Source organism: Macaca fascicularis, chromosome 20 (assembly GCF_037993035.2).
Source record: "Macaca fascicularis isolate 582-1 chromosome 20, T2T-MFA8v1.1".
NCBI lineage: Eukaryota > Metazoa > Chordata > Mammalia > Primates > Cercopithecidae > Macaca > Macaca fascicularis.
Window position 1 is genome coordinate 69,446,764 of NC_088394.1, and position 17,523 is coordinate 69,464,286.

Consider the following 17,523-nt stretch of genomic DNA (forward strand, 5'->3'; position numbering starts at 1 on the left):
TGAGTAGAGCAAGGATGACTTGGAGCATAAAGGTTTTCCGTTTCAACTGTCAGGGCAATGCCCACCAGGTTCATTTGATTTAGAAGTTAAAAAAAAAAAAAAAAAAAAAAAGTCGGGCATGATGGCTCACAAATCCCAACACTTTTGGAGGCTGAGACAGGAGGATTGTTTGAGTCCAGGAGTTCAAGACCAGCCTGGGCAACATGATGAAACCCTATCTCTACCAAAAAATACAAAAATTAGCCGAGCATAATGGTGCACTCCTGTAGTCCCAGCTACTTGGGAGGCTGAGATGGGAGGATGGCTTGAGCCTGGGAGGTCAAGGCTGCCATGAGCCAAGATTGCGCCACTGTACTCCAGTCTGGGTGACAGAGTGAGAGCCTGTCTCAAAAAAGAAAACCACTTTCCTGTAATGTCTACTCCAAGCCCAAACTTCAGTAATGTAGCAACAATAAGAAAAGTCAGTCCCTTTTCCCCATTCTTGTATTCTTTATACCATCATTCCCCAGAGAGTGTTAAGAGGAGCACAAATCCTGCCAAATGCTTGGTAGACATAAAATACCTACAGGGGACTACATTTCAAAAACGTTCCCTGCCATATCCCCTTTAGGATGTTACATGTTTCAGACTCCAAGCACCTACAGGTCTTGCTTTTACTGAAGAATTTCTCTTCCTCTGCCAGGTTTTAGATGCAGAAAATCTTCTTGGTGTTGTTCAGATTGAAAATATCATGGTCTTTGCAGAGGCATATGACATCGCCTTGGACATCACCTTCCCCAAAGGTCTGTTGGGCCCTTCAAGAAAAGGGTGTTTGGAAATTGGGTCTTTTGTATAGTGTATTTCTGTGTAGAGAAAGGCTAGTGTGTTGTCAGTAAAACAACATAAATGTATGTGTAATATCCCAACTTTATGCAATTGTCAGATTGGGAATGGGGCAATTTTAATAAATAATAATGTGAGCCCCAGAGTGATATTAGCAACATGACTACAAATCGTAATTTCTCCAACCAGAGATAGAAAGCGGGTGGTCATGGATGTAAAATTTGCAGAGCTCTTTTCAGAGCAGTCATTTGACAGTAAACACCTCTCCTCTTTCCTGTATTAGTTTTCTATCACTGCCATAAAATGTCACCATAAGCTTTCTGGCTTAAAACAACACAAACATATTACCTTACAGTTCTGGAAGTCACAAGTGCAAAATGGGTCTCACTGGGCTAAAATGAAAGTGTCAGCAGGGCTGCCTTCCCTTCTGGAAGCTCTGGGGGAGAATCCATTTCCGTACCATTTCCAACTCCTAGAGGCCACCCACGTGGTCCCCTTCCTCCACCTTCAAAGACAGCAAGGTTGGGCCAACTCCTTCTCACGTTGCCTTTTCTCTGGTTCTCCCACCCTGCCTTCTTCTTTTGTTCTTAAGCCCCCTTGTGATTATATTGAGCTGACCAAGATACTCCAAATTAATCTCTGTATTTGTAGGTCAGTGAATTGATTCCACCTGCTTCTTGAATTCCCCTATGCCATGTAAGACAGCATATTCACAGATTCCAGGGATTGGGGGGTGGAGGTGAGGCTGGTATCTGTCCCCACGCTGCCCTAACACCCGAGTTTCAGCTCTCCCTTTAGCCTACAGCTCTCCATTTCCCTCCTTTCCCCAAGAGGTCTCTTCATGAAAACTCACAGAATGTTAGAGCCACGTATTAGTTTAGATGTCATGAGTCTCATGTACAAAGATCTTTTATTGCAGCATTTTTATAACAATGAAGAGTTGGAAATAACCTAAATGCCCATCAATAATGAAATAATAGTATTATAGGAATAATATCATGAATTACGGAACTGCCATATCATGGGATATTATGCAGCCACTAAGACCACACCTATGGGGAGTTTTTAATTATTTGGGGGAAATGCTTATGATGTTAATGCTAAGTAAAGCAACATAAATGTATGTGTAATATCCCAACTTTATGCAAGACTTTTTTAAATACTGGAAGTTTTAGCTGATGGTAGACGTGAAAGACAATAATCCTAGGACGGATGGAATCCAGAGGGACCAGCCCTGTAGAGTGCATCAAGAGCAGCATCTGTCGTTTGTTTGCCCAGACTCAATTATAAGAGGCTTTTCTAACCATAATACTTTCAGAAAACAAATTCTCTTAAACTGTCACCATGCATTTTCCACATGAACTTCAACAGGCACTTCCCCTGCTTCCCACTCTCATGCCCGCTCACCCCTGTCTGCCCTGGCCCCTGGTCTCTACAGGAGCTGAAGGGGGCCTGGATTTTGGGATTGTCAGGGTCACAGAGGAGGTGAAGCAGCCCCTGCAATTGAAGAACCGTGGGAAATACGAGATCGCATTCAGGTAACTGGAATCCCATCGGGTGTAAGGCCATCAAGTCCACCGTGGGGAGGAATGTAGGGAAATACGAGATCACATTCAGGTAACCTGAATCCCATGGGGTTTGTGGCCATCAGGTCCACCGTTGGGAGGAATGTGGTCTGGGAAACTTTTCTTATCAGTCAGTCAAGGAAATCATAAGAACCGTCTCTGCTTTTTTGCCTCCCTTGGCTTCAAATGAATGGAATTCCACCTGCTAAGGGAGCAGAGATTTTCACATTGCTCTCAACTCTGCAGCTTAACAGGGGCCTTTAAGTGGCCCGGATGTACCCGGCCAGTTGGAACTGTGGGTGTCTGGGAGTGGAGGAAGAGACTTGGGGAAGAGGCTGGGAGGGGGAGATTCTAGGGGTGAGAAGAGGTCCCGGGGTGGAGGGAGAGACTGGAGATGGGTGACCTGGCCTCAAGCTGTCCTGCCTTCTGCCAGCTCTTATCTGCTTTACAAGGAGATAAAGAAAATCAGCAGATTTCATGTGAAGAAAGGCCTTTCCTTTTTCATTACATTCTGAGAACCGTGATATTATACAATCCAAATAGTGACTTGGTGGAGTAGAGCTCCAGCTTGTGCTCATCCCCTGAGATTAAAAAGGAAACAAAGAGGCTGGGTGTCATGGCTCATGCCTGTAATCCCAGCACTGTGGGAGGCCAAGGTGGGCAGATTGCTTGGGCCCAGAGTTCGAGACCAGCCTGAGCAAAATGGTGAGACCCCCCCCTGCCTCTACAAAATACAAAAAAAGTTAGCTGGGCATGGTGGTCGTATCACTTGTAGTCCCAGCCACTTGGGAGACTGGGATGGGAGGATCACTTGAGCCCAGAAAGGTCAAGTCTGCAGTGAGCCATGATCATGCCACTGCACTCCAGCCTCAGCAACAGAGTAAGACCCTGTCTCAAAAAAAGAAAAAAAAAAAAAAAAGGAAAGAAAAGAAAAAGAAAAAAAGAAGAAACACGAAATCAGGGAGGTTCCTCAGCAAGGAAAGGGTGGCACAGGGGGGGAGGAGGGAAACACCCCTCAGACAGGGCCACACAGCCCTTCATGGCAGTGCCCACACTTTTCATTCCTTGGAAGGTTCTCCTTCCCCAAGAATTCACAATTGACAAATAGACTTTTCCCCTGTCACTTTGGAATTAGTGCTAAGTGGAATCTTGCCTGTTGGTGAGTTTTCTTTTAGATTAAGACAGGGGCATTAGCTGTGCTCTTTGAGGTTGCATGGAATAGAGTCACTCTCAGGTTGGAACAGGTGATAAAGGGTTTGTTTAAAGAATGTGCAGGGAAGTAAGGAAGCACAGGGGTGCAAGTAATTGGGCAACCAGGGTCTCCTGGAGCATGGGGGTGACATTCAGAGCCCCACAGCAACTCCGAGTATCCCACCTCTGCCTAGGTGGGATACACCTTGAGCCTACGCCAGTCCCTCTGTCAGTCTCATGAGCCAGCTTCTTCCTGTGGTTCTTGCCTCACCTCCAGTAGGCCATGGGCTTCCTTCCCTAGTACCTCTGTTGCAGGGCCCCTGCCCACTCCCTGCTCTCTCTCCCCAGATTCCCTGGTTTCTGTGTCACTGTTTGCTCTGCATGTACTGAAAGCCAGACACACAAACAGAGAAAGAGAGAATTAATTTAGTTGGTCCTTTTTCGGTATCCAGTGTCCCTGTTGGACAGAGATCTCCTGCAATGGCCTCTCTTGACCATGGGATACAGTATGGCTGTCTTTGCCTTGAGCATTAATTCCTGACCTTGTCAGTCCTGGCTAAGGAGAGGCGATCACAGCGTACAAAGCACAGTGGACTCTGCCAGACATAGTGGTTAAACAGGGTTGGAGACACAGCAGGCGCTCAACCATGTAGAGTCTCCTCTCTTGGATCTTGAGTTCCCGGCATAATGACTTAGGCTGACTTTTTATTCTTGTCTTTCAGCTTTTCCGTGGACTCTATAGGGATTTCAACACCTAATATAAATTCCATGATCTCAGTCCAACCCAGAAAAGGTTCACTGACCCCAACAGAAAAACCCACAAATGTCCAAGTTTTCTTCCGTGCAAAAAAGGAAGTGAAGATCGAGCACCAGCCTGTTCTGCGCTGTCAGGTAAGAGAGCTCCAAAGGGAGGGGCTGCCTCAATGGCAGGATCATGGGACTCCCGTTGCAAAGAAGGATACATGACCTAATCCATGCTCCAGGAAGAAAAGGGGAGGGTTGGGTGGCAACCGGATAGGATACACCGGGATTCTCTTCTAACTAGCAGGCAAAGTCATCAGAATTAGAGCCAGAGAGGAAATGTGCCCCCAAGTCTTCAGGGAGCATCAAAGGCAGGGAAGCTGAGTCCCATCATCAAGTGCAAAGGATGAGCAGGGAGTTGAAAACAGGAGGAAAATTTGGCTATGTTGACCCTTGGCTGGTACACAGTAAGCTCCGTTTTAGTGTTTGCTAATATCATTGTTGATGCAATAATACAAAGACAGTGAAATAACATGGCTTCATGTCAATGATGAAAATAGGGAACGGGGTAGATAATAATAAGAATTCTGTAGCTACAACAGTGGCTGACTTGCTCATTCTTCTTCCCTTTCTAGATTATTGAGCCCAATATTTCAGAAGGAGGTGAGATCATTGCCAGCATCCCAATTAAGTTTTCCGTGAATGCAGTATATTCCAAATACAACATCACCCCCTCCTCTGTCATCAACTTTGGAGCTTTGATCTGTGGCGCTCGTAAAAGCACCACCTTCACCATAGAAAATCAAGGTGTTACTGACTTCAAGTTTGCCCTTTATAAGCTGACAGGGGAGAGCCCCATTCATCAAAAGAAAGCGTAAGACAAATATTTACTTAACTCACTGCATTCCCTCTTTAATTTGTGCTTTATATTTTATAAAGAGCTTTCCTATATCTTACTTAAATTCATCCAATCCCCTTTTGTGAGTGAGGTCTGTAAGATTTAGAAATGGCTCATTTAGATTATGCACAAAAGCTGGGTGCGGTGGCTCACACCTGTAATCCCAGCACTTTGGGAGGCCAAGGCGGGCAGATCATCTGAGGTCAGGAGTTCGAGACCAGCCTGGCCAATGTGGTGAAACCCCATCTCTACTAACAATACAAAAATTAGCCAGGTGTGGTGGCGCATGCCTGTAATCCCAGCTACTCTGGAGGCTGAGGCAGGAGAATCGCTTGAACCTGGGAAGCAGAGGTTGCAGTGAGCCGAGATCAAGCCACTGCACTCCAGCCTGGGTGACAGAGTGAGACCCCATCTCAAAAAAATAAAAAATAAAAAAATTTTAAAAGATATTATACACGGAATTACCAGTAGATCTTGGTGTGAGCCCACATCTTTTGACTCCAGGTTTCATAGATTTCCTATAGAATATATCATAAGTTTTAGTTGAACAAACAGTCTTCTGCCTGGAATTTTTTCTGTTGTCCTGGTGCTTCTGGTGTGATAAAGGACTTATTAGATCATTGTCCTATGTGTCATTCTGTACAACGCCAAGAAATTATTATCACAGCAAGCTCAATCAAAAGAAATCATAGCAGTGCTTCATGGTGGGGCTGCCTTGGAAGCGTGGAAGAGAGCAAGTGCGGTGATGCCTTCAGCCTACCAGGGTCTGTTGTTGTTACTGCCTGTTACTATTACTGCCTTCTGCCCATGCAGACACCATCACAAAGCTACCTTCATAGCTGTCCCAACAGCAAAACTCCATGTTCTTCAAAAGGAGGCTGTCAATCAATTCACCCAAAACAATTGGTCTTTTGAGTGCTTTTGGCTTCCATTGGGCTAACATACTCTTTTTGGGCAAATTGAGAGGTTTTTACTGATTCCTGAGACACTTCTGATTTAATTTTGACTTTCTAGTTAATTCTTTTAAATAGGATATATGGCTTTACATTGTTTGTAGTTGTTTTATATTTCTGTAGCTATTATTTTCTGTTTTGACAAAGTTTGAACATTTTTTAAAGTGCAGAGTTAAATTGTGTAAAGTCTCTTTCTTCCTCATTTACTTTCAACCGAATTTTTTTACAATGTTTTATAACAATTTAATGTCTATAACGATTATAACTTAATTCTGTTTTGCTTTGCCTTGTTTTTTATTTATTTTTTATTTTAGCATGCACAAGTTCATGCAAAACACACGAAAGGGGGTTGAACTTCAGGTGTTCTGGTCATTAAGCAAGTGAATGCTTAAATATATAAAATTCTCAAAAGTTTAAGATGCATTTCAGATACGTTTGAATATTTTAGGTGAACTGGTCTCTAGGCAAACTAATTATTGGATAAACTAGTTTCAAGGCAAGTGAACAATTACCAAGACCTATATTTGAACTACTGCTTATACTAAACCTTAAAAACATCACGACTATAAATGTGAAGATACAGAAGAGCTTAATTTATTTGCCATTTCACTTTTTTAAATGAGATTAAGTAAAACATTTGACATCCACAAGTAATTTTCTACAGACTGCTTTCCAGTGAACTCAAGTAGGCATTTAAAAATTACTATCTTCTTGCAGTAATTTTCAGTGTCCCTATAAATCATATTTAATAAGTATAATTACCGGCTAGTTTCCTTACAATTGTTAAATGAGTTTGGTCAGTGATTAACTAGCTAATTATGCCACTCCAATGTCCTCTTGGGCAAAGACAGGCCCCTTCCCCCATTCCTAGGAGAAGGGACCTTGCAGGAAAACAGACAGGTGGTATCTAATGTTACCCCCCACCCCACAACCTAAGGGTATATTCTTGCTTCTTTAATCAGAGCCAGCCACGTCAGACATGCAAGATCCCGAGAAAGTGAGAGCTTCTACAAAACTGGCCCTTCCAGAGCAGCCAAGTTCTCTGACACGATTCAGAGAGAAATCACCACCACAGGCCAGGTGCGTGTCTTTTTCCCTGTTCATACAGATACCCAGTAAAGCCAACTCCCAATTAGCTCCCAAATACCTCCCTAGGATAATAGGATTTGAATCCATCATGGCAGGAATATGAAATAATTATACTGAAATATCACTTGCATTTTAAACTAAGATGTTAGAGCCATTAATTTGGATATCCTCTTTTGCTTTAAAACCTTCATTGGCTTGCCATTGCCTTAAAATTGTTTCTACTCTTCATGAAATGTATTTTAACCAAGAATAATTTGTTTATAAGAAAGAGAAGCCCATTCAAACAGGCTTAAACAAAAGGAGATTTGAGGCTTGCTGTTTCTGGTAAGATCAGCTAGATGTACTTTTCCCTATTCTTCCCAACTAAGTACAACTAAAAACCCTGGGCGTTGTGTATAAAACAGACAGACTTCAGACTCTGAAAGGTAGAGAGAAGAAACCAGACCAGCCCCAGGGTCCTTGGGACCCAAGGAAGATCAAGGTGGTGAGTTCCCAAGTTTTCTTTTTGCCTCACATCTCCCAGACTGGGTGCTGAAGCAGCCAGCAACCCTAAAACACCAACAGACACAGACAAAAAGCAAGCCCCAACAGAAGCCTACTCCTACTCTCTTTCTGCCTTCCTAGGTTGCCCCTAGTAAGACAGAAAACTTCTAGATAATAACTGTTCTACTCCAGCCAAACACCAAAGAAAAATATCTGGCCCCACACCACCTCTGCTAGCAAAGGCCGAATAGAGATATTAGACTCCACCCTTTCCAAGCTGTCATGAGGTGCCCCACCCCCTTGCAAGGGTGGCATCAGAGAAGGTCAAATAGGAAGCCAAGACTTTCATTCCCATGGGTGGTAACAAGCATCCCCCATCACCTCCAGTGCTGTTTGTGGAGATACCACATGGGAAACCATGACGTCCACCCCAACCTAGTGGAAATGAGACATTCCCCCGTCCCCTGCTGGAATGGTGTCAGAGGACCCCTCCATCTCCCATAGCATCAGCAGAACAGTAACAGGCACTCACCCGTCCCCACCAGGAAGGTATCAGTTGAGGACTAGTGGATAGCTGGGACACCCACCCCTGCCCAGCAGGAATGATGAGTCTGAGTGGGGAATCTGGACTACTGCCCCCACCTGGCAGTAGCAAGGCAGTGCACTACCTTCCCCAGCCAAGATAGTGTCAAAAGAAAGCCAGCTCAACCAGATTTAAATCAGATCGCAAGTATCATAGCATAGCACCCAAAATGTCCAGGTTTCAAGTGAAAATCACTCGTCATACCAAGAACCAGGAAGAATTCAAACTGAAGGAGAATAGATAAATGCTAGATGACAACACTGAGATGACAGCGGTGTTAGAATTATCTGAAAATGTTTCAATGAGCAATTATAGGCATGCCTGGAAAAATTTTAAAATAGTATGTCTCAGCAAAGAAAGAAGATGTAGAGAAGAAGCAAATGGAAATTCTGGAATTGAAGATAAATAAACAAATTTAGAACTCAATGGATGGGCTCAACAACACAGAGGGAACAGAGGAAAAGAATCAGTGAACTTGAAGACAGACAATAGGAATTCCTGTGTTCGTTTCTTATTGTTCTCACAACAAATTACCTCAAATTTAGAAGCTTAAAGTATTACACATTTTTTATCTTATTGTTCTGTAGGTCAGAAGTGCTAAAATCAAGGTGTTGGAAGGGCTGTATTCTTTTCTGGAGACACCAGGAAAGAATCCTTTTCATTGTTTTTTTAGCTTCTAGAGGCAGCCCACATTCCTTGGCTTGTAGTCCCCTTCTATCTTCTTCAAAGCCAGCAACAGTGGATCGAAGCCTTCTCACATCACGTTACTCCAACCTCCTCTACAGTCATATCTCCTTCTAACTCTCTTCCATTTCTAAGGACCCCTGTGATTACACTGGGCCCATTATAATCCAGAATAATCTCCTCATCACAAGCTTCTTAATGTAATCATGTCAACCAAGTCCTTTTGCTGTGTTAGATAACATATTCGCTGGTTCCAGAGATTAGGATGTGGACATCTTTGGGAGGCCATTATTCTGCCCAGTCTAAACAAAAGAGAGAAAGTAGACTCTGTTTTGAGTCTCTTGAAAGTCTATTTAAGTCTAATGATAAAAAATGAATAGATGCTCAGGGATCTGTGGAACTATAACAAAAGATCTAATGCTGTTTTCATTGGAGTTCCAGAGAGAGTTACAAAAGAGGGTGGAACTGAAAAGGTACTCAAAGGAATAATGACAGAAAACTTTTCAAATTTGGAAAAAGATGTAAACCTACAGACTCAAGAATCTGAGCAAACCCAAATAGGAGAAACCAAAAGAAATCCTTACCAACACACATCATAGTCAAACTTCTGAAAATTAAAGAAAAGAAAAAAAAATCTTGAGCACATCAGGAGAGAAATGAACCTTGAATGACAGCAGATTTCTTACAAAAACCATAGAGACCCAAAAGAAAGTGGCATAATATTTTCAAGTGTAGAGAATCAATAACTGTGAACCCAGAATCTTATATCCAGCAAAAATATTTCTCAGGGATAAATGGAAAATCGACTTTCTCAAATGAAACAAGGCTAAAAGAATTTGTCACTAGTAGACTTACCCTAAAAGAATGGCTAAAGGAAGTTCTCAAAACAGAAAGTAAATAACAGAAGATGTAATCATGGAACATCAACAAGGAAGAAAAAAACATAGTAAGCAATAATGTAGGTAAATTCAGTAGACCTTACTTCTCTTCCTGGGTTTTCTAAATTATGTTTGTCAATGGAAGCAAAACTATAATACTGTCTGATATGGTTTTAAATGGATGTAGAGGAAATATTTTAGAGCAGGGTGGAGGAAAGAATCAGTGAACTCAAAGACAGACAAGAGGAATTCTTTATAAAAAGCAGGTGAATGAGCAGTTGTTAAGCAAGATGGTAAATACTATAACTGAGGTGCTTGTACATGGATAGACTCTAGAAAAATGGAAGAATGAAGTCTTGCTGTTCTGGGTAGCTGTGAACAGTTATTGAAGGCTTCACGGAGGAGGAGGTGCTTGATTTGTGTATCAGAATCATGTTTGGTTGCAGATAGCAGAAAATCCAACGTTAGTGGTTTAAACAAATATGGCATATTTAAATGGGGGAGGCAATTGCTGGCGTTGGTTTCACAGTTTATTGTTGCTTGTGATTCTCTTGGCCTTTCCCTCATGGTTCCAAGGTGGCTGCTGCAGCTCCAGCCACAACCTCTGCATTGAAGGCAATGAGAGAAGCAAGTTTTCTGCACTCTGTGAATAGCAATAATTATTGATTGAAGTGAACTGGGTTTTCTACATGTTGGTTTTTATGTCTTTTCAAGTGGTTTCCTCTTGTCAAGCAAAGGCTTCTGTTTCATTAACATACATAATTTTCTACATATGTTTCTGTAACTCTCATCTCTTCTACAATTTTTTTTTCCTTCTTTGACTACCATATCTTCTCAGCCTTCAGTGAGACAGCCTCTCCAGCATTCTGCCTTTCAGTTGCAATGAACTTATCCTCTCCTCTACATTGGCAACTTATTTTAATGGTCACAGCCTGGATCTTGCATCACAAGAAACTGAGGTGCTTCTGAATCCTTGATTTCCAAGACCTCTTTCTCTGACTGCTTCCCTTTCTCCTAACTTTCTGCTACCTCAGTTCTACTCATTTCAGCTGTTCTTTGCCCCTACTATGACCTTGCTCCTTTGAGACAACATCATGCCATTTTCTACTATTCTCCAACCTTCTTCTCTGTCAGGATGGTTTATCTGGGAATCACCGGTGCCCAGGACATCTCCTAGCATATAGTAGGTATTTAGTAAATAGTGACCAAATTAGTTAATAACAGCTTCCACATATGTTTCTGCAGTCACACTGCACAATGCTAGGGGCTGCATCCACACAGATGCCTGTGTGAAGAGTGCCACTAGACTCAGCACTAATTTCTGCTGTGGTTCCTAGATCTGGCAGGAGGTCCTTCACAAACCCCAGCTGCCAGAGGTTTTGCACAAATCCAGTTGCCAGGGTATGAGTCCAGTGTGGCAGAACACTCACACAAGTCATGCAAAGCAAGTTATCAGTCACAGATAGATAGCAAGAACTAATAGAAACTTCGTATTCATGGACAGCTGGTCCCCCAAGGCTCAAGAAAGCTGCCTTGACCAAATGAAGTCCTGCCTATGCATGCCCCACTTCACACTGCAGCTGAAGGACACCAAAAGCATTCTGTCCTGGATTTTGTGCTCCAGAGGAAATGTGGATCTCTGAGCTGAAGGACATTCTGTTCTAGGAAGGATGAGAACAGAGCCTGGGCTGTTCCAGACCCTCCCCTTATCTCAGGCCACTGCATTGTCAGCACATTCTACGGTCATCCAGAAAACTACAAGCAGGAGAGAGAAGAGCAGGCACACCTAAGGATTGCACCAACATCCTGGGTTTTTTGGGTTTTTGTTTGTTTGTTTGCTTGTTTTTTAGCACTAATTCTATACCAGATGCTATGCTACATGCTTCACACCTGTTATTTCATTTAAACCTCCAGCAATCTCTGGGGTTGCGGCTTTAGCCCCATTTTATAGATAAATAAACTGAGACTCAGAGAAGTCATTTGTTTAAGGTCAAACAGTCAATATTTAGCAGGGCCGGGATTCAAACCCAGGTGTGTCTCACTCAGAAGCCCATAACCTCACCCACTACTCCATTCTGCACCCATCTGATTCAAGATGCCCAGCTGAATAAGTGCTATATGATGTGGAGTCTGTCTGTTCCTTTAAACCCTTAGTTGAAACACGATTAGTCTGAAGGAATTTGCATAGAAGGAAGCTCTGAGAGAGCAGCCTGTCATTGAAGACCCCCTGCCCATCCCAGGCCCTCTGTCCCTCCAGGAGGAGAGGAGTGAGGGCCCAGAGAGTGCCTGTGAGAAGAAGCCCCACGTGTCTCTCGCCCTCTCCACACCATCTCACAGCCCCCATGGTCTGGCTGTCACTCACTCTGCCTCCAAGTCTCCTATCCCTCCCACCCTTGTCCTGCAGGCCCGCTTCGCCCATGGCATGTTCACCGTGTACCCTGGGTTTGGCTCCATCCCTTCCGGAGGACAGCAGGTCATCAACGTTGACTGTGTGGCTGACCCCGTGGGAAAGTGTGAGGAGTTTATAGCCATCGATATCTCCGGCCGAGACCCTACAGTTCAGCCTGCCGGCATTCCTTACACTTTGCTGGCTGAAGCCTGTCTACCAGGTACTCACCACTCACATTGGACAACACCACTTAAAAGATGTTTGTCTGAGACCAGGTGCAGTGGCTCATGCATGTGATCCCAGCACTGTGGGAGGCCGAGGCGGGCGGATCACCTAACATCAGGAGTTTGAGACCAGCCTGGCCAACATGGCAAATCCCCGTCTCTACTAAAAATACAAAAAATTAGCCGGGTGTGGTGGCACATGCCTGTAATCCCAGCTACTCAGAAGGCACTCAAACTCAGGAGGTGGAGTTTGCATTGAGCCAAGATCACGCCACTGTACTCCACAACAGAGCAAGAGTCCATCTCAAAAAATAAATATATAAATAAGAGGCCTTTATCTGTAACACTTCTACCTCTTTCTTGCAAGTTTTTCCAAAGATGTCTGTCAGACATGGCTGGGCTGCTTCCTTTGGGGTCCTGGAACTTCCTCTAGTGTCTTTAGTTGTATTTTTCCAGGGCATATACCTAAGGGAGGAGGTGCAGCTTCACACTCCCAGGAGGCTGCTCCTGGATTCCCAGATGAATAGTGTTATCTGAGAATCATGGTGGGATGGGCTGTAGCACAGGACCCAGGAGCACTGAGTCCTGCTCATGGCCAGGCCACTCCTGGTGGGCAACATGTCCACAGAGAACAATTTTCAGGTACTGAGCATACAAAATCTGTAACCCAGCAGGAGGGCACATGAGGTGCAAAGAGAATGCCTCGTGCTTTGATGATAGGATCACTGGAGCCTTGAAGCATAGTGGGCCAGTTGCCTCCTTCCCTCCACAGCCCACCCCAGATCTTGGATCTTGCCATTGGGAGAAAAACGCTCACTGGAGTATGGCAACCAGCAAGGGCAGTACAAAAGAGGAAGGCCAGACAGAATGTTTCCCATCCCTCACACCCCCTTGCGTGACCTCCCCTATGTGTCCTCCACGATTCTCCTTTGTGAGAATCCAGAGCTCCAAATTAGGAATTACAGAGAGGGAATCCAGCGATCAGGCTGCATCTCATAGTCTCCCCTTCACTCCCCAGCCTTTGTGACCGAAAACAATGCCTTGATATTTGAAGAGCACCAGATATGTACCAGCGCCACCCTGCACCACATCCTGCAGACCATAGAGAGCGGGGGGCTGTTCGTCGAGGACGAGAACAAGTTCATCTTCTGCAATGTCCTCGTGGGCCGCCGAGCCAAGGCTCGTTTCAAGATCAGCAACGTGGGAAAGATCGCCTGTGATGTCAACATTGTAGTCAGGCCTATCTCCAATAAGGTAAGACGCTCCCATCGGCCCCTGGCCCACCGTGATTGACATAAACTTGGAAGAAGGGCTCTCAGCATCCTCGGCTCTGGAGCCTGTATGTGTGAGTGGAAATTATCTGGCCCTGCTGGAAGTTATGTGAAGTAACTGGGGGTTTCCCCTAGGCCAGTGGTGATACATTTGTCCCAGTGGGTGTCTCCTCCGGGTACCTTTGTGATAAATGGGTACGCATGAGTGAGCAAACCGCATTCCTCCATTAAACGCTCACTATGTGCCTAAAATAGAGAAAGCATGGTGGGGAGAGGCTAAAGTGAGCACCAGCTCCAGACAGGCCTGCCTCCAGCTGCATATTCTGCTGGTAAGGGAGATTTGGGGGCACCAGATTCTGAGGATAAGGTGAAATGGTGAGCACTTTTTAGCCCTTCCCATGTGACAAGCACTGTGCTAAGTGATTTATATTTATTGCCTCTTTTTGCCCTCACAACAACTCTTCCAACTTTGTATTATTATCCCAATTCTACAGTTAGGGAAACTGAGGCTTAAAAAGCTAAATCCTTCCCCTAGGTCCCAGAGCCTGAGAATATAGGGCTGGGCTTAAAGCCAAGCTTCATCCACATACAAGATGAAATAATTGCCCATTCAGGGGTCTGCCAGGCTCGAAACTGCCTTTTCTCTCTGAGTCAGATCATACTTTTTTTCACAGCAGAACAGAAAATTCAGGATACCAAGAGAGGTCTTAATCAATGGGTTTCCGTCACCCTTAATTTCCAATCCAGTGTGTAGCAAATACTCTAGTTTTATGGTGGCTACTTCAGTTCTCTGCCCGAAAGTCGAATCTGGGCCCAGGAGGCCCTCAGCCCCTGGAGCTGGCATTGTTCGCAGCTGAGGGTGGTGGGGAAGTCACCAAGGGTGTTGGTGTCAGCCTAGAGCTACATATGGAGTGTGCATTCCTGGGGGAATGTCAATGCAGAGAGGTGTGGTTGGGGAGACTACATAATCCCTTTTATGACTTCCTTCAGACCCTGGTGACACCCAGTCATTCTCTGATTTTTTTTTTTTTTTTTTTGGAGACAGAATCTTGCTCTGTCGCCCAGGCTGGAGTGCAGTGGCGCGATCTCAGCTCACTGCAAGCTCTGCCTCCCAGGTTCACGCCATTCTCCTGCCTCAGCCTCCCAAGTAGCTGGGACTACAGGCACCCACCACTATGCCTGGCTAATTTTTTGTATTTTTAGTAGAGACGGAGTTTCACCGTGTTAGCCGGGATGGTCTCGATTTCCTGACCTCATGATCCACCCAACTCGGCCTCCCAAAGTGCTGAGATTACAGGCGTGAGCCACCACGCCTGGCCTATTCTCTGATCTTATTTGGGATACTAAGGAGCAACTTTCTCCCTATTCTGTACTAAAAACATAAAAAGTGAGCAAGGCCTGTAATCCCAGCACTTTGGGAGGTTGAGACGGACGGATCACCAGATCAGGAGATCAAGACCATCCTGGCTAACACGGTGAAACCCCGTCTCTACTAAAAAATACAAAAAAACTAGCTGGGTGAGGTGGCGGGCGCCTGTAGTCCCAGCTACTCGGGAGGCTGAGGCAGGAGAATGGCATAAACCTGGGAGGCGGAGCTTGCAGTGAGCCAAGTTCCAGCCACTGCACTCCAGCCTGGGCAACAGAGCGAGACTCCGTCTCAAAAAAAAAAAAAGAGCAAGACTGATTTTTCTTTTCTTTTTCTTTTTTTTTTTTTGAGACAGTCTCACTCTCATTGCCATGATGGCTCACTGTAGCCTCGACTTCCTGGGCTCAAGTGATCCTCCCACCTCAGCCTCCTGAGTAGCTGGGACTACAGACACGTACCACCATGCTTGGCTAGTTTTTGTATTTTTTGTAGGGACGGGGTTTTACCATGTTGGCCAGGCTGGTCTCGAACTCCTGGGCTCAAGCGATCCTCCCACCTCCACCTCCCAAAACGCTAGGATTACAGGAGTGAGCCACCACACCCAGCCGCAAGCCTGATTTCTAAAGAGAGACTGTATAAGAGGATTTGCAGAAATCACATGTTCTCCTCCACCCTAGTTCGCAGACTTGAAGGCTATCCCTCGGAAAAAGCAAAGAGAAACCCGAGGACCCTCAGTTTAAGAACAAGAGGGAATAGTCAGTCTTGAATCCCACCTACTTCCCATGAGAATGAAAAATCCTTTTAAGGCCATGCCAGGGCTCCCTACAGTCCCAAAACACTGCCACAAGATGGGAACAGATAAACTGCTGTGGGAGGTTGCTCTAGCCAAGGCTCTTGGAGTTACAAGGAGCAGAAATCCTCTCAGATTAGCCCAAACAAAGCAAGGCTTACTGCAGCAAATCAGACACCTCAGACACAGGTCAGAACACATCACGTGGCTGGGACTCCTTGGGACTGGCACCATCACCTGAGGCCCACCCTTTAGAAGACCAGCGGATGCTCTGTCCGTCTGTCAGTGGCCACATGTCTCTCTCACAGGGTTTCCATTGCTTCATTCTCTCATCTAGCTTTCTCATCTTGCATATGATTCAGCCAGCTCGCAGCTCAGCTCCACATTTTAACAACCAGCACCGGCCCGGCACGGTGGCTCACACCTGTAATCCCAGCACTATGGGAGGCCGAGGCAGGCAGATCACTTGAGCCCAGGAGTTTGAGACCAGCCTGGGAAACATGACGAAACCACATATGTACAAAAAAATAATAATAATTAGCTGGGCATAGTGGCACACACCTGTAGTCCCAGCTATTTGGGAGGCTGAGGTGGGAGGATTGCCTGGGTCCAGGAGGTCGAGGCCACAGTGAGCCATGATCATGCCACTGCACTCCAACATAAGTGACAGAGCAAGATCCTGTCAAAAAAGAATTTAAAAACCAACCAACACCAATCTTTGGGCATCCCAGTTTAGTTGACAAGGGTGGGGTAGGAGGGACAATATCTGGATTCCTGGCTTAGTTCATCAATTTGAGTCAAAAATCACAGGTCTAGCCAAATCTGGCCAGGCATCATTCAGGGCTGGGTCCCAGGCTGTCCCCTCCAGGGCCCCTGACCCTGCAGGCAGTGGAGCATGTCCACCACGGCACTTAGATGAGAGGCGGGGGGGGGCTCTTGGAAATAAGGAGTATGCCTGGTGAGAATCCAAAGGCGCTGACATACTCTGGTCTCTGCCCCCATCACCAGCCCTTTGCCCGCATCACCGACATTTTTGAAGTGGAACCCAACAAGATGTGCATTGCCAGTCATTCCCATGCCTTTGCCACGGTGTCCTTCACCCCGCAGATCATGCAGAACTACCAGTGCATCTTTGAGGCTACCTTGGATGGCTTGCCCAGGTACCAGCTCCCAGCTCCCAGCTCCCTCTCCTGCAGCAGGACTGCAGGCCACACTCCCTAGGGAGTGTCATTCCCACCACGCCAGACTGACAGGCTACAATCTTCCTGTTCCCCACAGCACCCTGGCCAAGAGCCGAGGCCTCGTGTTTGACATCGCTGGTGAGGGGAACCTCCCTCGAGTGACGGTTGTGCGGCCAATTCTTCATAACCAACGTGGAAACCCCTTACTCCTCTTTAAAAGGCTTCTGCTTGGTCGTTCAGAGAAGCTGCCTCTCATCCTCAAGAACAATGGCGTCCTCCCTGCCCAGGTAATACTGGAGGACGAAGCATGAGGCTGAAAGGGAGAAGAATCCAGAAGTTACACTTCTGCCATTGGGGCCTCTGCCATGCCTAATGTATGAGGACTTCTCTGTTGATCCGCACGCATTAACCTGTG

General features: G+C 45.5%; 1 protein-coding gene across 1 annotated transcript in view; it reads left to right on the forward strand.

Annotated features, from left to right (window-relative positions):
- Window positions 1–17,523, forward strand: part of HYDIN (HYDIN axonemal central pair apparatus protein) — a 375,746-nt gene that overhangs the window by 287,783 nt on the left and 70,440 nt on the right. Inside the window, exons 53-61 of the mRNA XM_015443164.3 lie at window positions 683–782; window positions 2,261–2,360; window positions 4,301–4,469; window positions 4,955–5,193; window positions 7,133–7,250; window positions 12,292–12,496; window positions 13,519–13,754; window positions 16,936–17,087; window positions 17,206–17,395. Coding sequence (XP_015298650.3) covers window positions 683–782; window positions 2,261–2,360; window positions 4,301–4,469; window positions 4,955–5,193; window positions 7,133–7,250; window positions 12,292–12,496; window positions 13,519–13,754; window positions 16,936–17,087; window positions 17,206–17,395 — 1,509 coding nt within the window. The remainder of the gene's footprint in view (window positions 1–682; window positions 783–2,260; window positions 2,361–4,300; window positions 4,470–4,954; window positions 5,194–7,132; window positions 7,251–12,291; window positions 12,497–13,518; window positions 13,755–16,935; window positions 17,088–17,205; window positions 17,396–17,523) is intronic.